Source organism: Sciurus vulgaris (genome assembly GCF_902686455.1).
Source record: "Sciurus vulgaris genome assembly, chromosome: 5".
NCBI lineage: Eukaryota > Metazoa > Chordata > Mammalia > Rodentia > Sciuridae > Sciurus > Sciurus vulgaris.
The window spans coordinates 68,802,927-68,830,848 of NC_136465.1; the positions used below are offsets into that span (position 1 = coordinate 68,802,927).

Genomic DNA, 27,922 nt, shown 5'->3' on the forward strand with positions numbered 1-27,922 from the left:
GCCTTGAATGAACTCAGTAAATAAATCCTAGCAGAAATTCTGAAGGTGGGTTGCTCCCAGTACCCCTAAATCCTTTTTAAATTCAGCCTCTTTCTCAAGGCCTCAGTCTACTGGCAACCTGTGGCACACAAAGACAGAAGCTTCAGGAATCAGAGCTGATGCTCTGGGACCAGTGGAGAGATGTGGTGACTTGCAGAACAAGTTTTGGCAGAGGTGCTGCATGTTTATGAAAAGAAATGAATTTGACTAGATATAGTCTGCCTCATTCATGTCCTTACCTGAAGCTTGAGAAGTGGAGGCAAAAACAGGGGAGCCCTTGAACAGGAGCCCTGAGAGGGCAGGCAGGTGCCTTCCCGCTCAGGAGAACAAGCGTGGCTGGCCCACACTGCACGTTTGCAGTTTATTTGACCCTTGCTTCATCCCTTAGAGGGTTGCTCCTCCCCATCTTCATAGGAGGCAGACGTTTCATTGGACTGGTCCAGATACTAAGTGACTTCTCCCTGGAGTTTTGGCCATGAGGCTGATGAAGACAGGAAGGCATCTGGATTTGGCTCTCTTCTGAAAGATGATGCTTCTGTTTAGTGTTTTAAACCACAGAGGTTATGGAGTCAACACTTGCTCAGCTTGTAGTTCACCATGACCTTTGGCATGTTTTCTCCCATCATCTCACACTTGGCCATATTTAGTAACTAGTTTATCATACGCTCCAGGAGCATTGGTCCTAGGTGCTCTCCACCCAGTCTAAATCCCAGTTCATCCTTCCAACTGGAAAAATGATCCCCCATCCCCAGAAGGAGGAACTCACCCCTTCTCTCCAGCTATGACTCTTCTTTTCTGCCCCTTTTACAGTATTAAATGAACATCCCTCTGCTTCCCTGAGTCTCTTGGGAAATCTCTGCTCTCCTGGGCTCCTCCTCTGGAGCTAGATAAAGGAAGGTTTCTTTTAGCCTCCTCTAAATCAGAGAAGTCAGGGCTGCCTGCCTGCTTCAGAGTACGTCCCTGTCTCTGCATTCCCATTCAGTGGCATGTCACAGGAGTCATTTTTGTCCCAAAGCAGAGGAGTCTCCTTGGTGCAGTGGGGAGATGGAACCTATAAGTGAATGCAGAAGGGACTTAAAAGGCCTTTGTAATCTACCTTACCTCCTCAGTAGGTCCCACACTCAGGAGATTCTATCCCAACCACAAAGCTTTTAGTTACATCACTACATCCCTCACAGCATGGTGGTCTTGCCTCTCTGATTCTTTGGGTCCTCTGGAACCTCCATGTCCTCCTCCCTTAAAGCTCTAATAGCTGGCTGCAGAACTGCCCAACACGCCTCCTGGAGAAATCTCCAGCCAAGCATCCACATCAGAACCCATCCCCAGGTACCAATAGGCACCAAACAGTGGTTTTGCCATCACAACATCTAACAGAAGAAGCACACCCAGCACTCCACACCAAAAACACTTTCTGCACCCATTTCTAGGTTGTCCATCCCTTCAAAATTTTAAAGGAAAACATTTAATGAAAGTTTCAAGCTGGGGTAAGGGTTAAAAGAGAAGAAAGTTGTCTCATTTCTGCTCCCTTCACTAAATAATATTTGGTGAACATCTTGTATTCCAATAAGCATATTGCTCTCTTCCAGGAAATACTGGGAACAAAATCTGGTTTGGATTTGGAATGCTGTTTGACCAACTTGCAAGCTGGTCTCCATTTCCTCAGGTTTCAGTGATGTAGGTTTCAGTGGAAAGAACATTTCCCTTGTAGAGAAAGGAGTCCACTCCCCCGAACTTCTGCCTGGAATTCAAGGCATAGGAATCCAACTAACATAGAAAACCATCAGATGAGCGTCAAAGAGTTAAGAGACTTTAGATATGGTCTGGCTATTGTTGTCAAACTTTTTTTTCCCCCAGTTCTGGGAATTGAACTCAGGGCTTCACATATGCTAGGCAAATGCAGTGCTCTACCACTGGACTACATTCACAGCCTATATTTTTCCCCTTCTTTGGTGATGCTGGGGATTGAACTCAGAATCTTTTGCATGCTAGGCAAAACTTCTTTCAGGTGCAGAACACATTGTTCAAAGTCTCACTTGGCCCTAGTACATAAAACAGAAAGGGGCTAGGGACATAGCCCAGTGGCAAGTGCTTCCCTAGCAAGTGCAAGGCCCTGATTTTGATCCCCAGCACTGGAAAAAAAAAAATAAAAGGGAAGCTGTTCTGTTAAATCTGGAGTAGTAGCACTAGAACCCCAGCCACTCAGTTCTGACCTCACTGCCCAAGAAGTTCCTGAAAGCTTCCACAGAGCACAGTTTAAACTCCTTAATCTAAACCAACCCCAGCATTTCTTGGCCATGCCTGGCTCTGAGCTTCTGCCAAGTCAAGCCTTCAGCTGCACCTGGACCTCAGTGCCTGAGCCCAGTTTCCTGAAGCATGAGCTCAAGAACCAAAGTTGCCCTAGGCCACTGTTCAGATGTGATATGGAGACCCAGCTTAATACTTGGGCTTCCTCCATGATCTCAGGCTCCCCAAATGCAGAAACACAACCCAGGACACATTCTGACAATGACTTATTGATTCACTTCTAGGCATAAAGGACAGAAATTGCCCTTGCTGTCCTTTTCCCTATTTTTTTTTTTTTTTTTGGTTACCACCCAAAGCCCAGAATCCTCAGGTCATCCCTCATCACACAGAGTCACTTTCCCATCTGATTATATGAAGCTGGGGTCTAACCTTCCCTCTTGCCACCTCACTTCTGAACCCTTCCACCCCAGTGTGCCCTCTGGTCCCCATAGTCATCATCTATCAAGGGAGCAGCATACCTCATCTGTAAAGGGCCAAATGCTATTTTCAGCTTTGTGAGCCATGCAGCCTCTGGTCAAGAGTCTATTGCTGTAGCAGGAAAAGAGCAATATATAAAGGGGTAGGTATAACTGAATCCCAGTGAAATTTTATGTACCAGGCAGGTGACCTGACTCCTGCCCTAAATCCTCATCTTTGTTTCTGGTCACTACCTTCCCTTTCTGGCTCTCCCCAAACACACAGCTTCCCTGCATCCTCTCAGGAGGCAGCTCAGCTCTCTCCCACAAGACTTATTCCACTGGAGGCAGTGAGTGGGAGAGGCCCTGCCTTCTCTTCATTTCTGTTTTCAGACCTCCTTCGCTCCTGCTTCCTGAAACCCTCCAGCATGGCTATTCTGTCATCAGACCCTCTGCTTCCTACTCCTCATTGCATACCTTTAAGTCACTCTTCCATGTACCTGGAAGGTGTTCGCTCTGGGCTCACTCCAGTTCTCTCCAACACTCACTCTCCAACCCTCTGCCAATTTGCCTTCTTGTTCCTTGATGCCTTCTCCAGGAATTCTGACCTCCATTCTGTCTCAGCTGCCCATTCCCATAGTTATAGCCAGTCTCCCTGGCATGACTGATAACGGCACCCTCCCCATTAGCTCAAATAGAACATCCTACTCTGACCAGCACCGCCTACTTTGTCAGCATATTCTCTCCTGCTCCCCGACTCCCATCAATCACTCATCCCACCACATTCTCTCTGTTCCCCTCCCTGTCTTATCCTTTCCACTGGTGTAGATGCCAGGCTCCATTGTTACAACCACTCACTGGCATTTACACTCAGTTTTTTACTCCTCCTTCCATTTATCTTGCTCGCCTGGGAAAACACCCAATCAAATCCAATAAGATGGAGGTCTTCGCAGTACCTGGAAGAAGAGAACTTTGATGTGTTCCCACAGTCACATCTATACTTTTAAAATGTACTTTCCTGCCTGGCCCACGATCAACTGCTCTTCCCCGTCCATATATTCCCTTCCTGCCGATTGAAGGACATCAGTCCTTCCAGTAATTGTTCCCTCTCACTTCTGATTCATCAACTTTCCTCTCCATTAGGTGATTCTCATCATGTGTAAAAATGCTGTGATATCTCCCATCAAAACCTCTCAATTCCACAGCCACTTCTGGTAACCACCTTTTATGTTCTGTCCACTTTTATAGAAAAATTGCTCAAAAGAGTTGTCTATATACCACATTTTCTTTATCCATTCATCTGTTGAAGGGCACCTAGCTATGGTTTCATAGCTTTTCTATTGTGAATTGAGCTGGTATAAACATTGATGTGGCTGCATCACTGTAGTATACTGATCTTAAGTCCTTTGGGTATATACCAAGGAGCAGGATAATTGGGACAAATAATGGTTCCATTCCAAGTTTTATAAGAATTCTCCATACTGCTTTCCAGAGTGGTTGCACCAATTTGCAATCCCACTAGCAATATATGAGTGTTCATTTTTCCCATCTCCTCACCAACATTTATTGTTTCTTGTATTCTTGATAATCACATATACATAAAGGAATTATTACTCAGCCATAAATAGAATGAAATGATGGCATTTACTGGTAAATGGATGGAACTGGAGACTATCATGCTAAGTGAAATAAGCCAGTCCCCAAAACCAAAAGGCCACCCAATAAGCAGGTGGGGAGAATAGAAGTTCATTGGATTAGACAAAGGGGAATGAGTGGAAGGGATGGGGTAGAATTAGGAAAGACAGGTGAATGAATTGGACAAAACTTTCCTATTTTCATATATGAATAAATGACCAGTGTAACTTCACATCATGTCCAACCACAGCAATGGGATCCTCATTAGGATAAGTTATACCCCATGTACATATAACATGTCAAAATACATTCTACTGTCATGTAAATCTAAAATGAACAAATTTAAAAAAATTTTAAAATAGTTTTCCATATGATAACCACTAGCCACACATAGCCTTTCTGCACTTGAGATGTAGCCAATTTTACATGAGATATGCTTTAAGTGTAGAACGTACAGCATATTTCAAATATTTGGTACAAAACAAAGACTAACAAATATTTCATTAATGATATTTTTATTTATTACATGTTTAAATGATAATATTGGGCCAGATAAAATATATTGTCTCAGTTAATTTTACCCGTTTTTGCTTTTTTTAATGTGACTTCTAGAACAGTGAAGTTTCACACAGGCTCACATTTGTGGCTTGCATTATGTTTCTGTCAGATAGGGCTCTTTCTTATGGTTTCCACCTTCCCCCATTTTCTCATAGATTCACCTATTAGCCTTTTGCTCCATCACTATGCTAAAACAGATGTTTCTAGATGTCAGTGGTCCTAATCTTGTTAACCCAGTGGCTGGTTGCCCATCATGTTGTCTACAGCACTGATGCAGGTAACCATTGCCTTCTTACAGGCTGCTTCCTTTGTGGGCACCACTTTCCCCACTGCTCCTATCCCACGAGCCACCTCATCAGTCTCTTGTCATCAGTCTCTTGTTGGCTTCTCCTCTCTTTGACCCTTCAATGTTGGAGGACCCCACAGCTCACTCCTTTTACATTTTCCCCTTTTGTGCTAGCCTCCTAGGTTATCATATAATTTGACTTTAAATATAATGTGTACATCTACCAAATTTTGTCTTTAGCCTGGACCTTCTCTGGACCTCCAGACACATTAAGCCAAATCACAGTACTCATTCAGATGCCAGATCACCTGCTCAAGCATCAACAAGTTAACAGTGGAATCCTGGGTATCCATTCTACCATATCTCATCCTTCCAGTTGCTCAAGACAAAAATATTGGAATTCTCTTTCATGCCTCTCTGTCCTCACAATTAGCCCATCAGACAATCCCTTGATCTTAAAATAAACATAGAATTCAACTTCTTCTCATTGCCTCCAATACCACTGCCAGGTCTAAGCCTCCAACATGCCATGCCTGGGCTATTGCAGCAGAATGGTGCCTGGCACATAGTAGTTGTTCATATTTATTGGAGAAATAAATGTACAAGGACAGACACAAAGTGTTAGAAAGGAATTCTCTGTGTCTCTGTTATGTGTGGATTTGCTCCCACTTGAAATTTTTTATTTAACCGTTCAATCATCCATGTGTTCAACATATATCTCCTGAGAAACCATTATGTGCCAGCACAAAGTAGATTCCTATAGAATTATTTCTTTGTACCCAGAAACAAGTCAAAGAGAGGGGGTTGCCAGGAGGAAAATGGTGGACACAGAAGGTATGTGGTTGTTGGCACTCATGAGAGGGTGTGCCAGGATGCCATGGAGGGGGCAGAGGGCATGCCAAAAGAGACAGCCAACTTCACCTGCCTAACACATCAGTCCAGGGCCTCCCAGCTCAAACAAAGCCAGATGTGTTCCCAAGGCAAAGGTTCTGTCCCTCACCTTACTCAGCCCTCTCTAGGCTGTGGTGACACTTTTGGCATGGGTGGTACTCCCTGAGAGAATACCAACTTATAACCATCCATGGACCCTCCCTTGTACACACCTAGCATCTGTAGCACCTGCTAATCCAAGCTCACTCAGAGATTGGAGCCCCAGCAGGGCAATGAAACCTGGTAATGACAGTTCTGCTCTCTTTCCTCTCCTCTAGGCTTTTTAGTGCAATTTTAGAACAAGCAACCAAAGCAGATGGGGCCAATGCTCTCGGAGGGAAAGGGGCTGGATTTGATGTGAAGGCACTGAGGGCTTTCCGTGTGCTGCGTCCCCTGAGGCTGGTATCTGGAGTTCCAAGTAAGTAAAGCCTTTATTCCTATTTATTGTGTTACCTTGTCACCAACTTGCACTTTCTTTTGCTGAACTGCCAGGAGCACTTCACAAAGGAACCTGATTTCCTATAAATGGAGGGTTTTCTTACAAATGAGTCCCTTGGTTTAAAGAATCCAAGTTCTGATGCAAGTACCTGAAGATAAATATGTGGTCTCAGCTCCTATAAACACCTAGAAAATGGACGCATAGCCAAAGGAAGACAACCTATAGAGAGCACAGTCCCATGGTTATTGGAGCAGTCCCCACAATGCCCTGGGCTGGGAATTTAAATATATTTGCTGCGGAAGAGCCAGGAGAGGGGCATTTATTGCAGCCAATGAGATCATCTGTACTTTCTGTATTTTTCCAAAGAATCTCAGGAGAGCATCCCTGGATATTCTAAAAGTTTTTCTTGCCATTTCTCCCAGCACTATCTTCCCATCCTTCTTTCCTGTCAAATGGGGCATCCCAGGCTTCAGGAGCCTGGTGTATAGTCAGGAACCTGTCATTGGGAGAACTGATTTTTCCCAAGAAGTGATATTCAGCTTCTTGAAATACTGTCCACATGACAAGTCCCCTTCTATCCACTATGGATGCACCCAGGCACTGAGCAGAGCAACTTCAGGAACCTGAATCAGCTCCAGCACACCCCAGCCCACGTGCTCCTAGGGAGAATTCTGGGCTTATTTTCTGAGACTTCACACTCTCAGGTCAGCACCTTCAGGCCATGATTCAAGACACAGGATACACTTAAGCCTAGACTGGAACCAGACCTGGTTGGAGATGGGGGTAAGAGACAGGAGAACAAAAGGTCCTCTGAAGGCACCACCTTTCCTACCTGTGCCACACACTGAGCACCTGTTACATGTATGCTGCTTGGTAGTATCTCAGAGGTATAGAAATTGCACCATAGAAATGTGAAGAACCCTTTATCACCCTGTACATTCCTTTTTGTACCTGCTCAGAATAGTGAGAAAAACCTTACCGTAACTCTAAGTAGCCACCGAACCAGGGCAAGACCCAGGTCTCCTGACTGCTAGTTCCAACTCTCTTTCCTATAATACCACACTACCTCTTTTTTTTTAAAATTCATATTTATTGTAAACAAATGGGATACATCTTGTTTCTCTGTTACCACACTACCTCTTGTGAAGAGTGAGGGGGTATGTAATTCTTGATTATCTTAGTTTTTACACATACCTTCTGTCTCTTTAATCATACTAAAGGCCCCTTGAAGCCCATTATTGTGCCTTAAATTGTCTCTGATTGCTGCAGTCTTGCCTAGATAGGTCACTAGACAAGGTTGGGAAATTCACTGACTAAACAAAGCAGGAGATTGACCGTTTTCATTGCAGGACTCCCTAGGTAAAGCCTGTGGATCATCTTAAGTTCAAAAGCAACACAGAGCTAAGCCTCACAAGCACAATCACAGATTTTCTGTACATGGCTGTGACCATCTTGGGGTGCTTAGTAATATGAACAATAGATATGGTAGCCAACACTCCATTGTTTTGAAGTCTAAGTGATTGGATTTTCTTGGTCAATCATCCATAACTCAGTGGATTGACATCAGGGAATGCCAGGGGAGGGTGAGAGTGACTTTGAACATGACTTTAAGGAGTTTATGATGATACAGCCAATATGTCAGCAATAGGAGCTATAAATTAATCCCAAACTTCAGACAATGAAACTACCATGGACATAATGAATCTTATTCTGTCATGCAAGTTCTTATTAGGGGCCTGAAGCTTCATAGCATTATGTTAGGTGTTGGGCATATCATAGAGATACATGTGGAGTATGAAGAATTTGACAGAGAACAACTGTCAGTTTTGCTGCAGGAACAAATTATCACAAACTCTCAGTCAGCAACTGGATACATTTATACTGGCTCATGGTGCATGAGGATGTTGGTTAGCTGCAGCTCTTTTGAATTCAGCTGGGCTTTGGGCTGGACCAATTTCTGTGTGCTATCTATGCACAGAAAATAGTAGCCGGGGTAGCTACCATGTAGCTCATGTTGTCCTCATGACAGGGACAGATGCTCACTAAAAGAGGCATAGAGAAACACCACACAAACAATCCAGGCTCATGTTACAATTAGCTTAGATCACATGTGACCAAAGTAAGTCACATCACTAATGCCCAATATAATGGAACTAAGAAGTATACTCAGCCCTCCACATGCACTGTCCCACATCTAAGGATACAACCAACTGTTGATCAAAAATACTTTTAAAAATGTGCCTGTACTGAACATGTGCAGGCTTGTTGTCTTGTCCGTATTCCCTAAATAATACACATTAGTGTAACAACTATTTTTGTAGCATTTACATGGTATTTGGTATCTTAAATAATCTATGGCATGATTTAAAGTATACAGGAGGATGCACAGGTTATATGCAAATACTGTGCCATTTATATAAAGGAACTGAGCATCCTGGGATTTTGGTGTCTGTGAGAAATCCCAGAACCAATCCCCTATGAATAGTAAGGAACAACTGTATACTGTCCCTATAAAGAAGCATGGACAAATAACTCTGAACAAATAGTATGATCTGTCACAAAGAAATGGAAGGGATTATTATCAACGGAAATAGTTACAGTAATTACTCTAGTACAGAGATTCTTAATTAGACATGCATATGGTTGAGATCTACTCATGCATCAGTGCATTAAGGGAGAGTTAGATTAGTTCAGATAGCTAGGATTCCACTACAGAAGAAACTTCCTAAAGAAAGTGTCTTGACTCCATCTACGCTTAAGTAATGTAGAACTATATTATAGCCAGGAGGTTGTAACATTTCTCAGAATTCTCATGGAGCAGATGAAGATGTGACAGAGCACCTCAAATAGAGGGACATAATCTTGTTTGCCATGCAGTTCAAGATGATATTTTCATCCTTAAAGGTGATTACACTGAGATGGTTCGCAGTGGTGGGAATCCTTGCTGGTAGCTCCACACTTATGCATAGGACCAAGAACTTTGTCTTGATTTTGTGGATCACCAATAAAAAGATCACGGCTCTTCTTTGAGCTTAAGGAAAGGTTATCCAGCCTTTTGTCCTTTCTCACTGGAATGGCATCTATGTAGCTTTTTGAAAAAGTGAAGGGTGCAGATCGAGGTGGTTAAGGGAACTGAACCAGTTTGGTGGACATCAACTACAGAAATGTCAGGAGTATCTCCTACAACTATGAACCTAGATGAACACCTTCTTCCATTTCTCATAAGCTTAGGTTATCTCCTTTCTGGGGAATTTCAGCAAACCTCCTCAAAACAGTTGCCTCTTCCTCTTGTCTCCAGTGCTTGTCCTCTCATCCTCTCTTGAATCCCCTCAAGTCAGGCTTCCGCTCCCAATGCTGCACCAAAGCACCTCTTGTCAAGACCACCAGTGATCCTCACATTACTGTACCCAGGGACCAGGTGTTCATGTCCATTGTGTTTGATCTGTCTGCAGCATGGATCTACCTGCTCTAGTTGACTGTCCCTTGTTTTTAAACCACTATCATCAAATGACTTCTGGGACACTGTTCTTTCTTAACCCTGTCCTTACTTCACTTGGTTTCCCTTCTTGGAATCTTTGCTGATTTCCTCTTGATCTTCTCACCCTCTTAAAGTTGGAAAGCTCAGGACTGGATCCTTGACCATTTTTTTTTTTTTTTTTTGAATCTACACTCACTCCCTAGCTATCATGTCTCATTCAGCCTAATGGCATTAAATATCACCTATTTATCTTCCAACAATGACCAGTTATATATCAGCAGCCCAGACCTCTCCCCTAAACTCCAGACTTGTATACAAATTGCCTACTCCATTCCTGTTATCAGATATCTACAAAGTATCTTGAACTGAACATCTCCATATCAGTACTTTCCATCTTCCCAAATTCTTTCCCATCTCAGTAAATGTGAGCTCCCCATTCCAGCTTCTCAGGCCAAATATCTGTGATTGGTTTCTTTTTCTCACTTCTGCATTCAGTCCATCAGAAAATGCTTTCAGCTTTACCTTCAAAATATGTCAATAATTTGACTGTCTCTTCCCACCTCCACATGTGCTGCATTGCCAGTCACCATCATCTCTCACCTGGGATATTAATGTAGCCTCCTAACAGGATTCTCTCCTTCCACCCCTTCCCCTTGTCACAGCCCAAACTTCACTCAGCAACCAAAATGAACCTTTTAAAATCCAAGTCAGATCATGTCACTGCCTTGCTCAGAACCTTCCCAGGTATCCCTGAATCCCTCATAATGAGAGCCAAAGTCCTACAGGCCCTGAATCTCTTGTCTCTCTCCTCTCTGACCTTACCTGTTTCCACTCTCCCTTCTCTCCCTCCTCCTCCGCCTCAGTGAGCTCCTTGCTGTTCCTCCAACACATGCTACCTTTGCACATGCTACCCCTCCTCCTGGAAGGCCCTTTACACAGCCATTGCCACGTGAGCCTGCTTTACTGCTTACCTCCTCAGTCTTGGCTGGGATATCAGCTCCTCCTAGGGTGCCATCATCACCTATTCCAGTCACACCCTGCTTACAGTGCCACTTCCCTCCTCTGTTTTTCCCATCTCACTTGTCATTATGTGTCATACTATGCATTTTCTTGTTCATTTGTTCACTACTTCTTGCCAAACTACAATGTAATTCCATGGAAACAGTTTATGGTAGTTGTGTTCCCAGCTGTGTCTCTGGCATCTACAATGGAAGATGAATATTTGCAAAGTGAATGGACATCACATGGGCACTCATGGCTATGAGACATCACTACACACAGCGCTTTTGAGAGCTACCCAGCTCACCAAAATGATGCTAATGCTCAAAGATCATCTATGTTTAGGTGCTTTCTTTAGCCTTACCAAAGTCTTTACTTCTTATTTGATCTTCATGACAACCATGTGCTACATAGAACTTGGCATGAGTGATATGCAGATATGCATGGTGTTACTTCTAGTAACAAAGGTTAATTGGGTGGTTTTAGAGATCCACAACTCTGAACCAAGTGTTAGGGGGCCCACAAAACTCCTACTATTTTTAAACATTCATATATGTACTAAATGCCATGGGAGTCTACAATCACAGATTATGCACAAAGAGTTGGCAGTGAGAGTACAAATCCATGACTCATTCATCAATTTCTTCAACAAGATCCACTAAGTACCTAGTTGTAAGATTTTGCTAGCCATTATCCATTATCGCAGGTGCAGAAGTGAGTTGGAGGCTAACTGTTCTCAAAAAGCTTGAAATGTAGTAGCGAAAATATTTATAAAAATAATATACAGGGTTTGGGGTTGTAGCACAGTGGTAGAGTGCTTGCCTAGCACATATGAGGCACTGGGTTTGATCCTTGGCACCATATAAAAATAAATAGAAGCATTGCATCCATCTACAACTAAAAAATATTTCTTATAAAATGATATTAGAATAACAATTGGAGATGCCAAAACAATGTTTAGGTATGATGTGAAGAGTTCTGCAAGATTTGGGGATGTTGTACTTTTGGGAGTAGGATAGAGAATCAGGAAAGCCTTCTTGAAGGAGATGGCATTTGGGATGGATCAGGTGCATCTCTAAAGATAAACAGGAGAGGTGTTCCAGAAGATTCTAAAATGAAAGACCAGTGAATGTGGCCCTGGAGACATCCACAGTGAGACCACAGTTTGAGGGGTCTGTTACACTATGGAATAAAAATCAAATAGTTGTAATGAAATTATGTCACTGAAAGGTGTTTCATAGAGACACCTCCACAATCAAGGAAACCAGTCCCCACTGCTTCTGAGGCATCTACTTCCCCATAGCAGAAGTGCTGTGAAGCATGCATATTGTACCCAAGGATAAGCCATATGGACAATAAGCATTGCATTACACAACAAACATGAACAATAAATATGGAGAGTTGTGATTAAATATTTGCAATGTATGTGTGAAGAGTATACTTGTTTTCAGAACAATAAGCAAAGGGTCATTTCCTTCTTTCCATATAATTCCATATGTCCTCCTGGAGGAGACCTTTCAAGGGAGGATTGAGTGAAAGGAGCAGAGAGAGAGAGAGGTGAGATAGTCTCTACTAAATTTGTAAGGTCTTTAACAAGACCAGAGCAAATAGGGCTTGATCTACTGGTCAAGGGGATTGAATAGTCACCTCTGTACCGTACACCTCTGTACTGCTCAGCCTCCTTTCACCAAGCTTATTGAGCAATTTTTGTGAGCAGAGTGCTAAGCTTGACACTGGGACACAGAGGTGGATGGAACACTGCCCATCTGTCCAGATGCATGAGTACTTTAAAGACTTTTCTTGGGAGACATTTTTCCTAACGTGAATATTTCTAAGATTAGCTTTTGAGGATGAAAGTTACTTCTAGAAGCGTGCAGAATAGAAAACAGCTGGTTAAACAAAGGTGAGATAAAGCATTAAGACCATGCGAAGTGGGGTCAGATTCTCCCTGTTTTTCTTGATCCTTAGAAATGTTTCCTGGAGATAAATCAACACCAATAAGTTTCTGTGCAGTGGATTCCATATAGATCCATGAGGAAGACTTAATACACAGTGGTTTTCAAATGAACTCTTGAGTCAGACTGCCTGGCTTTTGCCACTTACTCACACTGTGACTTTGGGGAACTTACTAAACCTCTCTATGCCTTAGTTTCCTCATCAGGAAAATAGAAATAATAAAATAACCTATTTCATATGTTGTTGAAAAGACCAAATGAGTTAATGCCTGCAAAACACTTAAACAGGGCCTTGCTTATAGTAAGTGCTCTGCAAATTTACAGGTTTTATGATATATATATGTGTGTGTGTGTGTGTATGTATGTATGTATGTATACATATATATAATTAGAAATACATGATAAGATCACCATCAAGAGAAAAAAAATAAATATATTTTAAAAGATAGAGAATATTCAGTGCAGAGGGGAGTGAAGGGAGGGGTGGGGCAGTGGAGATGGGAAGGACGGCAGAATGAGACATTATTATCCTGTATACATGTGTGATCACACTACTGGTGTGACTCAGCACCATGTACAGCTAGAGGAGTGAGAAGTTATGCCCCATCTGTGTACAGTGTGTCAAAATGCATTTTATTTTCTTGTACTACCAATTAGAACAAACAAAAATCAATTTTAAAAATCACATTTAAAAAGATCAAACAAGATATATGTTTGCAAAGAAAAAAAAAAAAGAATATTCAAGAGTTAGGGCTGGGGTTGTAGCTCAATGGTTGAGTGCTTGCCTGGCATGTGTGAGGCAGGGTTCAATTCTCAAAACCACAAATAAATAAATAAATAAGATAAGGGTCCATCAATAATTTAAAAAAATATTTAAAAAAAAGAATATTCAAGAGTTAAATAGCAACCTAAGACCAAAAGATGGCAGAAACTTGTATATAACTACTTGACTTCCATAGTGTAGGTAATAAAATGGATCCCAGAGGGAAGTTTCCTAGAAGTGGTGACAGGGTGGGAAGGTTTTATGAAGAAGGAAGCACTGGAGATGAGGCCTGACTTTGTAGAGAAAAGGCAGGAATGGAGATGGAAGGACAGTTGGGAGTTCAAGTAAGCCAGCCTGGCCACCCAGGGGTCTGTACATGCACCAATCTCACCACCAAGAAGGAAGCAGTAAGAATCTGGTGAGAAAGTGAGCTGGAGGAGACAGAGGAGGGTGCTGGATGTCACAGGCAGTTCTCTAAAGAGTCACTGCTGCTTCTTCTGCTGTAGAAATATTCAAAAGACTGCACTGCAGAGAGACAGCTAAATGTGTTGGAAATCTACTAGAGGGTCATAGTGGATAGCAGATCTTGAATTCAGGAGGTTCATGAGCCCATGCTGGACTCAAATGGCTGGTGACAGACCTTGGGATTGCAGCCATACCATACTCTGCACCCCACCACAGCCCCACCCCTCTGGCATGGTCTCCATCCTGGAGACCATATCTGGGACATCCTGTGCTCTGTTGAGAACTTGCCAGTCAGCCTTACACTGCATGAAACTAAATATTCTTTTCTTACTATTGTTGGTAGAATGAGTCTGTTATGGTTTGGATCTTAAATATTCTCCAAAGGCCAGTGTATTGAAGGGTTTGTCCCTAGCTGGTGGCACTGTTGGGAGACGATCAAACCTTTTGGAGGTGGGGCCTAGTGGTAGGAAATTAGGTCATCAGGGACATGCCCTTGAAGTGAACATTGGGATCCTGTGTCCCTTCCTCTTTTTTTTTTCCCTCCATCATGCCCTTCTGTTATGAGGTTCTGCCTCATCACAGGCCCAAAAGCAATGGCCCAAAAGTGACCGTGGACTAAAACCTCCAGAATTGTGAACCCAAACTTAATCTTTCCTCTAATTTGATTATCTCAGGTAGTTTGTCACAGCAATGGAAACCTGTCTAACAGAATCCTTGGCCTAAAGACGCCTGCTATGAAAGTTAAAAACTCACCTGTATGCCCAAGTGCCCAGATAAACCACACTTATCCTGAGATAAGTTTCCAGTTTTGCACCCAAAATGGCATCTTCCCTTCTGGGAATTAGTAACAGTGAAAGTAGCCACACTGATTAGCAAATGCTAGCAGTTAATCAGATCCATTGGGTGATATTAGAACTACTACAAACAACTTTACCGAGTGTTTTCACACTTCGATGGTTCAGAGGTAGCCATGTCATCCTGCCTGGCATTTGCCCTTAGTAGGTTGAGCCACAGTGGATTTATAGTCACCACTGCTACTCCCAGGCAGGGGTTTGTTGCACATACTCTACTATGGAGGAGGAGGGCTCAGCCTGGATGTCCTGGTCCTGGCAAAAAGGATGTATATCTGTATTTAAAGATACCTCACATCTGCAGATTTTATGAGGGAATGTTTGATGGAGTGGATTCTCGAAATCATGAAGTTCAGCCCCTGAAATTAACATGTAAGTAGGAAACCAAGTCCCAGTGAAGATCCCTGAGTTAGAGCACATTGCTTTATTCCGCATCTCTTGCCCTTTCTACTGCCTGTGCCATCATCGTCTGGAACCTCCCTGTAACCCCAGTTGATGTGACCTCAGGCAGGCTGATTCTCCCTTTGGACCTCTGCCCTACATCTGCAACTGGAAGGACTTGGGCTGGACTGTGGGTCTCCTTCCTTCTCCCATGAGCTCATTCTGTCTGCACCAGCCCATCTCCCCTGCCTCTGAAGAACTACCTGCCTCCCCACCCTCTGCTGTCCCCTACACTTTCATCTCCTTGGACAAGACCCTCATTTTCCATTTTCCATCCTCTGACTTTTCATTCTCTTTGTCCTAAAAGTGTCTTAAATGCCATAGGGTCTTATACCAATAACGAGGGGGAGTCTTACAAAGTTGCTTGCAAGGACAAGTGTGTTAAGAGGACCACCCATTAGTCAATCCTCCTTCTGCTTCTCAGACAACCAAAGACCCCTAATCTCTCTGCCTACCCTACTCAGAAATCCTTTCTTTACCACCTTCCAGTCCACTCTCTCTACCACTTCTTTCCTGGAAACAGGAAGTAACAGAACTTTGACCCTGCCATTCATCTCACAGTCCTCTTCTTGAATTAGAATGTCTGAGCAAAAAGTGACTGTAGACATTTAGTCCAACCAAGGGCCCATTGAACAGATGAGAACCCAGCAGCCAGCAAGTTAAACAGCTTTGTCAAGAGCATAGCAGAGGCAGACAGGACTCTTGGTTCTGTACTGACTGGAGTAGGGTTCTGCCAGTGATCACAATGGGTGTGAACAGTCTTTGTTTTTGAACAGTCTTTGGAGCTCATGGAGCCCTTGGCCCACTTGGTGATCAGCCCCCCAGGAGTAAAGCAAACATAAGGAAATGTCACAGTTCTCTACTACCTTGCCACTTGAGCCAGTCACAACTGGTGTTCCCAAGGCAGGTCAGAGCCCTCTGGAGTACAATTGTAAACAGTGTGCCCTCTTAACACTCCAAACGGGTTGGCTTCCCAGAGGATGCAAAGTAGAAAACTGCCGTGTCCACCTGGCTGGCCTGCTTTGCTGTGAGGATTCTGTCATCTCCCCAATGTTGGCATGGCTTGCCTATCAAAAAGAAGTGACTATGGAATAGGGTCCCACACGCCCAAGCCCCAGACCACCAGGCTGCTAGGAATGGATGCTCACCCATTCTTTACTACATTGCCTAGCAGTGATTTGTGGTCTTTCACTGCAAACAGTTCTGCCTTGTGGCCCCCTCTTCTCCTCTGACGAGGCACCTCTTCTCCCTTTCCCTTGCAATGTGCCCCTGAAGCAGGACTGCTGGACTAGGAGTCCAGGGGTACAGCGATGGTCCGAGCCCAGCTGCCAACTTCGCTATTTCCCTGCTTCCTGTTTCTCCTCAGTTTCTCTTTCTACACGGTGTGATCAATAATCTCACCATGGATAAAGGTGAGATTTTTACATATAAAGCCCCATAGCCTCTAACAACAAAGACTCTTTTAAATCTACCTCTTGAAGGAGACTTTAGGGATTGTGATGAGCCAGTGCATCAGGTAGTAAAAATAGAAAGATGACCCAAAGGCAGCAAAGTAAGTTAATTTACACAATATGCATATTTCAGAAGTTCTAGTCTCTGCTGTCATGGAGTTTTACTGAGAGGTAAATCGATAACAGTATGTGACTGAACTGGGAAAATCTCTATTATCTGGCGCTCTAGATACAGGGTAAAAAATAACAAAGACAAAGAATGCATCCATCTCAGAGTAAGGTCTCCTATTTACAGACATCCCCCCAGTGATGAAAATGTCCTTATTTGACTTGAGAACAAAATGATAAGCATTAGGGCTTCTGGCAATGGGAAACAATATATGGTACCCTGGCAAAGTATTCAGACTCCAAGAGCCTGATTAGCTGATTAACCAGCCCAGTGGTGCAGGAAGGCAGGGACATTATCCTTAATTTATAGACAGGCAAGTACTGCCCCAAGTGCAATGCAGAGATGAATTCAGACTACTCCCCAGTGGGGAAGTACTCAGTTCAAGGCCTGGGTCTTGGTGAGGAGAGCACAGCTTCCCCAGAGGAGAATAATTATGTTGGCCCTTGTGCCACAGGGTACCCTCTCTGGCTTTAGAGACTGAGGAGACTTGGTATTTGGGACACTGCTTTATTTGTGTTTCAAAGGTTCATAGACCTCTTTTGTGCCAGGGGTTGATAAGAAATGGCATTATCACCACCCTGGGACTTGTGATGACATAGAAGACATTGCAGGTCTGCAGGTGAGGACAGAAGGTATCCATGTCTGATGTGCTCTGTGACCTTGTTGTTTAGCTTCTGACCTTTGTTTTCCTTTTCTATGAAATGGGACGGTTGAACTGCATTAGACCTAAACCTGAGTATTATCTTTCTGTGCTTCAGTGATGATTGAGAATAGCAGTAACCTGAGAATTTCTTTTTCAGTTACTAAGTCCAGACCTGGGGTAGTCATTGACAGGATGTGAACTTGGGCCAATCCTTTCAGTCTGTCAATGTAGTAGCAATCTGACAGTCCAGAGGTGGGAGAATATGTCAGGTGATGAGTCAGCAGTCATTTATTAAGCACTGACCATGAGCCTAGGACCATGGCAGGTGGTGTTAAATCACAAGAGCCAGGTGAGCTTCTTAAACTCAGAAAACTCCATGATTGATTCCCTTTTGTGCCCAGCCCTTTCCTAGAGATCCTCAAACATGAATGAACAGCCAATAGCAAGGTGACTATAACCTAATGTAAAATAATGATAATAATAAAGGCTACTTAGGCTTATAAGTGCTTTCTTCATGCTAGAAAGAAAAATGAGAGGAGAATGAAATAAAGATACAGTGAGGTCAATGTTCCATGAAGTGATCAATTCACGGAACATGAGCCCCATAACACTGTTCTTCTTGGTGTATTCTCTCACGCTTCTTTATAACAGTGGTTAAGAACACAGATGGTGGAATACCACTACCTAGGTTCAGATTCTCAGAGCCACCATGATTAGCTATGACACTCAGTTTCCTGGTGTGGGGCTAAAATTGCATCTACCTCACAGAGTTGTGACAATTAATAAGTAAAGGTTGGTGAAGTGTGTGCATTGTACTCAACACATAGGAAGCATTCAGCAAATATTAACTGTTGGTATTTTTATGGGTCTGATTTCCTGTCTGCGTACCTCAGACTCCAAGTTGGCTGAAGGAGATATAGGACTTTTTGTGCTTCATTTCTAAAATAACTTTTGTGTTAGTTTCCATTCATGTAACAAATACTTGAGATAATCAACTTATAAAGAGTAGAGGTTTCTTTCTGCTCATGATTTCAGATATTCCAGGCTATGACCCATTGACCTGTTGCTTTGGGGCCTGTGGTAAAGCAGCACATCGTGTTGGGAAGTACATGGTGGAGCAGAACTGTTCATCTCATGGTCAGAAACAGAGAGAGTGGAAAGGACTGTGGTCCCCCAATGCCCTTCAAAGAACACCCCCAATGACATGAAGACCTCCCACTAGGCCCCACCTCTAAAGCTTCCACCATCTCTCAGTAGCACCAAGCTGGGGACAGAGACTTTAATACATGGGCCTTTGGGGGACATTCAAGATCTAAGCCACAGAAACTGTACTGAAGTACAATTTTTATTCAATAAAATTCACACATTTTAAGTATATAGTCACAAATGTAATACCTTACACTCTTAAAATAGTATAATTTCATTACTCAACCCTGTCCTCTGTGATTGTTACACATCCTTTACTTATAAAAGTAAAAAAACACAAACCATACCTGTAATATTTTCATTTTAACTTGATGTAATCAGTTGTATTTTCAGTAAGTTATGAGAAAAAAAAGAAAACATAATCTTCTACATATGCCTATATATTTACCATTTTGTGTTCACTCCTCTCTGTAGATACAAGATCCTATTGGTATCATTTCCCTTCATGCTAAAGAATATCCTATAACATTTTTATAACGCAGGCTTTTGCTGATGAATTATCTTGTTTTATTTATCCAGAAGTGCTTTATCTTGTCCTCTTTCTGAAGATTTTTGCTGAATGTGAAACTCTTGGTTTATAGGGCTGTTTTCCCAATAACTTTTAAATACGTCATCCCATTGTCTTCTGACTTCAATTGTCTCTGATGAGAAGTCATTGATATTCTTACCAATGGACATTTTTTTCCCCTCCGACTCCTTTTCAAGATACTCTGTCTTTGGTTTGTAGAAGCTTGCCTATAATGTGCCTCTTTGTGGTTTTCATTGTGTTGTCCTGCTTTGAATTTACTGAGCATCTCAGATTCACCCAAAACCTGGAGGGTTAGTAAGATTTTGGCATTATTTCTTCAAAAGAATTTTTTTCTGCTCAAATCTCCCTCTTCTCTTTCTGGAACTCTGGTTACATCTCTGTTTGGCCATTGGATATTATCTCATTGGTCCATGAGGCTTTGTTTGTTTTCTTCAGTCTTTTCTTCTGTGTTCCACAGATTGGATCATTTTGGTTGATTATCCTTCTAGTTTGCTCACTTTTCCCTCTGCTGTCTCTATCTTCATTGAGCCTATTTGGTGAAGTTTTCATTTCAGTTACTTTTCAATTATAGAATTGCCATTTCCTTCTTTATTATAGTTTCTGTTTATCTGTGGAATTCCCCTGTTCCCTCTTTAACAACATCTAATCATTTATTTCATAGAACATGTTTCCCTTTAATTCAAACACACACACACACTCACACACACACACACACACACACACACACACACACACAGCAGCTGTTTTAAAATCCTTGTCTGTTAAGGCCATGTCAGAATGATCCCATTTTTTGTTTCCTATGGATTGCTCTATTATTGGCTACGTATCACACTTTATCATTTCTTTACATATTTAGTGATTTTTTGTAGAATATTGGAATTTAGAGATTCTGGATTCTATCATCTTTCTTAGAATGCTAATTCCTCAGTGGACATTTAAATGGCTGGATGATCACCATGAACTTGTGTGGGCTTGGTTGTTTGCTTGTTGGTGCAGACCAGTTGAAAGCCCAAACCCCTCTACCTCCACATTCCCTTTCTCCTTCAGCTCTTGTCAGGACTTGGTTTTAGGCTTTCCCAGTACTAGAGCAGGTCTTACTGTAAAGTTCTTACTCCTATGGTGTGCCCTTTCTGGTACCTGGGTTGCTTGCTCAGGTTGTTAATGAGATATTAACTAGATCTCTCCACTATTTCAGGGCCAGAACTCCAACCTCCCAACTCTCCTTTTTCCCCAGCACTGATTAACCTGAAGTCTCTCTTTTCTCCTCTGAATCCCATAGCATCTGCTGTCTGACACACTTTAGTGATTTCACCCTGCACATGTACTGCCTTGTCCTAAGCCATGAATACACAAGTGACACTACACAGGTTTCTTGGGCCCCTTGTTTACCTAACTGTTTCTCTCTGGTGTCCCACCACACCACATCAGCTGTCTGAATTCTGATCTGATCTCTGCCTTCTCACATCAGTGGGACTGCAGGGGTCTGTTTGGACTATCACTCTTTCTGTGGCAGTTAGGAAATTGTTTCCTGTCAGAGAACCAGAATGATTATTGTGCTCATCCCATGAGTTTCAGTTCTTATAGGGATTATACTCCTGTGCTGCTTTGTGTGTTCCCTTTACAAAAACAGTGGCCTCTTATCTTTTTGTCCAGTTTTAAAAATGCTTATGGTAAAGGGGCTAGTCTGGTAACTGTTCCTCCAAAATGGCTGCAAGTGGAAGTGAACCTAAATTTTAATCAGTAGATGTAAGGTATTTCCCATACATTATATAAGTTATATATCATATCTTACAAAATATAGTATATTATACAATATAGTGCTATATTATTATAGAAGTTATATATTAATTTATTTGTCACACATTTACTGAGGACTTTCTGTGAGTAAAAGCACAGAAGTATTTGGAGGAAGGAAAGGTATTAAAATCTTTACTTAAAATATTTGGAAAAATAAAAATCCAGAAAATTTTAGAGCTACAATGTTCTTTCTCATATAGTGTCCTCATTTTAAAGATATTGAAACCTAAACCCAAAAGGTGATATTATTTGTTAAGGTCACACAGATACCAGTAGCAGAAGAGGTAATGGCTTGGCATTTTTTTCCACTAAATCTAAGATATATGCTTTTTTTAAAATGAAACTTAATGTTTGAGGATTTTCCTCTCTATAGAAACTTTAATCAGGGCCAGAGTCCCTATTGATGCTTTAATGATTTGAGCCTGAATGAGGAAATAAGTGTTTGAGATCCTATGAGCATTTTGTTTGAGTTTCACAGGAAGATTAACTTTTGGTGTAGAGTGACCATAAGTTGACATCAATGAGCAAACTTGGTTCTTTCTTACACTCCTCAAGGACATCCAGAGGAGAGAAGTCTGTGAGTTGCCTGGGATAAAGGTATTGATTGGAAACATAGAGATAATAGGGCTATCCTAGTAACTCAACTTCTTAACTCTGCAGTGAATCAATTTCATTTGTTACCAAAACTATAGAGAAATTTTGCACATTATCTAAAATATGCACCTTTTATACATTTCTGAAAAAGGGAGTAAGAATCCATGATGAATGCAACCAAACCACTATATCCTTCTCTCCAACCTTACCAGCAGGCAGGTCACTGTGCAGACAGCTAGTCTCTAGAAACTTCACTTCAAGAAGCTCTCTGTCTGACCCTAAGAGAATTTTACTGGCAGAGATTTACAACCCTGTCAAATATATCTATGCAGTAAAAGACCCACTTCTCTAGTTCTGGGGGAGAAGGTGGTAAGAAAAACTACAATGAGGGGACTTCCCTATGTGGTTTCTCCCTTAAGAAGTGCAGGACTTTGCTTTCAAAAATGTCAAATGAGGTAATTTGGATCAACCGTCCTGCTAAGGACAATTAGAAATGCTGGGAAAATATGTTCTAAAATTTCTTTTTTTGAAATGTGGAAGAGATGCCTGACAGAAATATGAATCCTCTCTGGATAAACACAACATCATCAAAGTTGTCAAATTATTCTGAAAAACAGTGAAAATAAGGCCTTACTCATTAAATAACTGGGCACATGAGGAGACAGAATAAATGAATGGAAATGGACAGAAACCATAGACAATAGAAAAGACCTACAGGGGATCCAGAAACTGGAATTAATCAGATATGGACTAAAAAATAACTGTATTTTTTATATTTAAAGAGATCAAAGATAAGACTGAATTTTCCAGAGAAACAGAAGATATAGAAAGGAACCAAATATAAATTTTAGAAATGAGGACTCAAATGGCTAAAATGAAAAATGCAGTGAAAGAATTTGAAAGAAGTCTCAGCACAGCTGAAAACAAATTTATTGAACTGTAGAGAGGGCAAGGGAAATCTACTGATATGTAAGCACAGAGAATCAAAAGAAAGGGAAATACATAAGAGAATGTGAAAGATTGGGGAATAAATGGATGGTGAATTTTATGAAATTATTTTTTCTACATTTATGGGTAGATTCAGGATTTTTAAAAATTAATGTGGTGAATTATATTTTAACTTGTATCGAAGTATGAATGTGGGGCTTCTATTGAGCTGGTGATAGTCTATATTTTGAATGATAGTCCCATGGCTGTTTGTTTTATGATAAATCAAGACTGTAATGTGATCATCTTATGCAATGTTCTGTATGTATTTTATATTTCACAAGTTTTTTCCAAAGGGCCCAAGGCATCTACATCATTGGCACGTGCCAAAAGAGATCAGCTTCTGTTACTCCTGTAGTTGAAAGACACAGAGTTTGTCAACAATAGAGAAACAGCATAAAGGGATGGAAACCATGGTCCAATTATTTCTAATGAATTAGAGTTGTCCCAAGAGATAAACTGTTGAGGATTGTGAGGCCCCATTTGGGACCAAAGAGACAGAGGCCATGATCAATAGCAACATCTTTTCTGTTACAGAGTCAAGGAGCGGGGGCATAGGTGCAGCGTGTTGGCCATTTTTGCCTGTATAGTTGCTAAGGAGTGAAAGTTTTCTTTTAAAGTCTTGACTTCAGCTCCACCATTTACTAGATGAATAGCCTTAGACAAGTTATCTGTTTTGCCTAAGCTTAAATTCATTTATATTTATAAAGATAGTTAGAGATTTCCATGAAATGATGTATGTCAACATGCTTAGCACAGTACCCCATATGTGCCAAGTCCTTGAGAAGTGGTACCTGAATTTACCATTGTTGTTTACTTCAAGTCAGCTTGTATTCATTCTGCCATATTTAATTTTCTTCTAAAATCAGACTTTTATGTCCTTTACTCTGAACCTCTCTTTCCAACCCATGTTGCTAATACTGAACAAAAAATTAATTCAACCTGAAGATGGATACTTTAGTTTACTCTTAGTTTTTTAAATGTATAAGGCAGCTGAGTATCCACCATCCATTCCCTCTGACAACTCTCCTTTAGTGTTCATCACACCACTTTGTGGATTGCTGAAAGGTATTAATATGGAAGATTTAGATGAAAAATAGATGAAATTCTCTGATGAATAAGGCATTCAAAAAAGAACATGCAAAAATCATAAAACTTGAGACTACAGCAGGCAGGAGTCCTTCTCCCTTTAATAGGAAGACTCTTTTTCATTTAAACAAAAAATGTGTCAGACATCCCAAAGCTCGCGGTGACAAACTTGCTTCTTAGCCCAAGGGAGGGCTGCCTCCCTTCTTAGTTTTAGACCCATTTTATTTTAGTAGCCATTAGGCTTGTGAGACCATTAAAAGTGCTTATTGCTCCATTAGTCAAATGAAGTCACAGAATGCAATCTGTGAGATTCATCATGTCGCCATTTTCTAGCTAGTGCAAACTGGTTCACATAGGTCAGAAATAAGGGTACACCAATAGTTGCAGACTGATGATGGTGATGGTGATGATGATGATGATGATGATGATGATGATTGCTGCAACCACAAATGCTGGTAGCAGCATTTACTTTTATGCTCAGGTAAGCCCTGTGAGATGAGGACCTAGACTTGGCTAGTGAGTTAGAGTCAGGGGATGTTTATCTGGTCACCCTCTCTAGGGGAGATCTGTTGGTTCACAAATACCCTCCCAATAGGGTAACTCCTCCTGGCTCATTGGGATGATGATGGTGGCACTTGGAAGCCAAAGATATGCACTGTAGCTCAGTGTCCTGTCTGCCAGGTGGCTTCGGTTTGCTCCACCTGGTGGACTCTCCATCCTTCCCCACTGAGTCTGCTCTCTAGTTGGAGGAGCTGACCATATGGACTATGTCAAAAGACTGCCTTGCCCTCCAGCTTCTGGATAGGTTCAGTTGATGGAGAGCCCAGAAGGAACTTACCAGGAGAGAGGAGGGCGAGGTCAGAGTGTTGTGTACCCAGATCCTTCCCTGTAGTTGTCTTGTGCTGGCATCCTCACAGCCTCTGCAGAAGGTCCTCTCCTCCCTTCTCCCAGTAAGAACTCCCTGTATTCATTTCTTCAGGCTTGGGATGGTAAGAGATCACTCTTGTTGCCACCTGTAGACTCTCACTCCTTTATGATTCTCCTCATACCCCAGTTCCTTCATATAAACCGCCAAGTACCTTGAATGAACTTAGTTTGATTATATTGCTGGTTTCCTACTGGAACCTACTATTGTGATATTAGAAACCTCCTTTCATTCTTTCTGCAAATAAATTTTGACTACCTACCATGTGCAGATCATGTATGAGGGGATTTTTGAGTCAACTCTCTATGATGAGAACTACTGCAGGTTTCTGAGCTGTACAGTATGATGAAAGCAGCATCTAAGGATGAGTAATGGAGCAGTGGTTCAGAAGGGTTGGAGATAAGGGTACAGAACACAAGACCCCACTTACCAACCAGGTAGGAGAGGTAAGGACAGCAATAGCTACAGGGGATGCAGATGATAAGCTGGGTGTTATGCTTAAAGAACTGTTTGCATTTGTTGAAGAAGAAGCAAGAGTGATTACAGGGTTTTAGCTTTATGGGGACTGGTTTTAGAGAAAAGGAGATGGATTGAGTTTGAAATTTCTTGTGTGTGATGAGATGGTGGAACAATCCAATAGAAATATGGAGTAGGTTCATGGAGGAGTGTGGCTTGAACTGAGAAGAGAGGGAAAAGGAAATGTTAGTGCAGATTTGGATTCATCTACTTGGTAATGACTATTGAACTCTTAGGAAGGAGTGAAGTGAATGAATTTTTGACAGAGAGAGAGAGAAAGAGAGAGAGAGAGAGAGAGAGAGAGAGACTCTTAGGAAGGAGTGAAGTGAATGAATTTTTGACAGAGAGAGAGAGAAAGAGAGAGAGAGAGAGAGAGAGAGAGAGAGAGAGAGAGAGAGAATACAAGCAAGCAAGCAAGCGAGTGAGCTGATTTGGAGACTTTCACAAGGGGTAGGAGACTAACCAAATAAAAAGAAAATTTTCCCCTATGGACACAACTCACATGTCCATTCCTCAGGGACCTGTTTTTGCATTTTCCCAGGCTATTTAACTTCTCTTTCCTTTATGCTTCTGCAGTTCTTTGGACAGAATTCTTAGGAATATAATTCCCTGATTTTGCAATATCTGCCTCCCCATCTAGCCAAAAGTTCCTCATGGGTAGGGACTGCATCTTTTTATCTCTGTAATATTCCCCAGACTAAAAGAGGTCCAGAAGGGCAGGAACAAATAAAGGAAGCAAAGAATTAATTATGGGGGAGAAAGAGAACTAAAATTGTACATTGTCACAGAGACAAGAAGAGAGTTTCAAAAAGAAAGGGCGTAATCATGAATGTCAAATACATCAAGGAAAAGGATGGTGGAGGCAAAGGCATGGATCAGCCAGTGAGAGGTCATAAGTAACCTTGAGGATGCAAGTTTGGTAAGTGTGGTAATGATGGAAGCCGCACTGTCAAGGAGGAAATTCATGCTTAGCTGCTCATACCTGTAAAGCTGCAGTGTTGGAACACAGTCCTCAAGCTCCTCCATAACTCTATTGAATAGCTTCTATTGCTGCTGGAAAGAGCAGCACCAGCATACATCACTTATGCTCCCTGGTGGTGCAGCATAGGTATATGTCTCCCTGTCTTGCTCTCTGCAGTGATCATATGTTCATAGAAATTAATAAATAGATAAAAATATTGAAAATAACCCTGTAGTACAGTAATACCACTTAGCATGTGGCATTTTCTCCATCTGGCTTTGGTTTCACATTCTTTTGTTTCTTTTAATTTTTAGTTGTAGAGGGATACAATACTTTTATTTTATTTACATCAAGGATCAAACCCAGTGTCCCACCCATGCAAGGCAAGCACTCTACCACTGAGCCACAACCCCAGCCCTTTGGCCTCACATTTTTTGCTGAATAAAAATTACCTGAGTAACATGACCAGGATCACAGCATGACCATGAAAATCTAGTAATTGCTCAAGAGTGCCTCGGACCCCAGCCAACCGAATAGGTGCTCTGGAGATCTTGCTTCTTAAAGTAGTGACTGAACCAGCAGCATTGGTATCAGCTGGGACCTGGTTAGAAATACAGACTCATATTCTGTCCCAGATGGATTGAATCAATCTTCATTTTAAACAAGATCCTGGGTGAGCAGTGTGCATATTCACCTCAGAGGTTCCAATTGAGATCCTGGATGTATGACAATAATAGCCATCACTGACATAGAATTTACTGTGGGCCAGACTTTCTGTGAATGAACATGTGGAAACCTCACAGCAACTTTATAAGGCAGGTACTATTATCATCCCTACTTTAAGATGAGGTCAAATAACTTGTCCAATGACACATGGCCGAAAAGTGTAGAGCAGGGACTCAAAGGGGTCATTTGATTCCAGGGTCTCCTTCTTTAACCACTGCTCTGCCCCTCCTCTCCCACCTCCCAGAGCAATTGGAAGGGTGCTTCATAGGTGCTCAGTGTGCTCCCAGGTGGGGGACAGCAGAGCTGTCCATGGAAGCCTGGAGAAAGGCAACCTTGAGCCTAGGGAAGAGCGTTCTACACTACAGAGGTACCTCTTTTTCTCTGTTAGGAAGGGAGTGCTCCTCCAATAGTATTTTCCTGAGAAAGGATGCAACAGATGATGGAAAGTCTTATTCCAGTCTCTTCTCCTGGGAGAGATTAGCGTTTCATCTACACTTCTTTGAAGTCTGGGTCCCAAGTCCAAGGTGACTAAGTTCCAGGGACAGTATGGGTTTGAAGGACATAGCAAGGACAGCACCCTTTACCTGATCCTCTGTTTTAGGGAAGATCTGTTCCATCTGGATGACATCCAATGCTGAACTGAAGGACTCATATAAGTATGCTTAGAATTTGCTCATCACCTAGTGACTCTCTCATTTTGTTTGAATTTGATTAAAAGTTTGTTGGAAAATGCAGAAAGCATAACTTGCTTTGGTGGGGCCAGCCCATGCAGCTAACCAGAATTCTGATTA

General features: G+C 42.0%; 1 protein-coding gene across 19 annotated transcripts in view; it reads left to right on the forward strand.

Annotated features, from left to right (window-relative positions):
* The window catches only part of CACNA1C (calcium voltage-gated channel subunit alpha1 C), a 724,379-nt gene that overhangs the window by 473,482 nt on the left and 222,975 nt on the right, over window positions 1-27,922 (forward strand). For all 19 annotated transcript variants that reach the window (XM_079140298.1, XM_079140296.1, XM_079140300.1 and 16 more), the window contains exon 5: window positions 6,426-6,565. In XM_079140298.1, coding sequence (XP_078996424.1) covers window positions 6,426-6,565 — 140 coding nt within the window. The remainder of the gene's footprint in view (window positions 1-6,425; window positions 6,566-27,922) is intronic.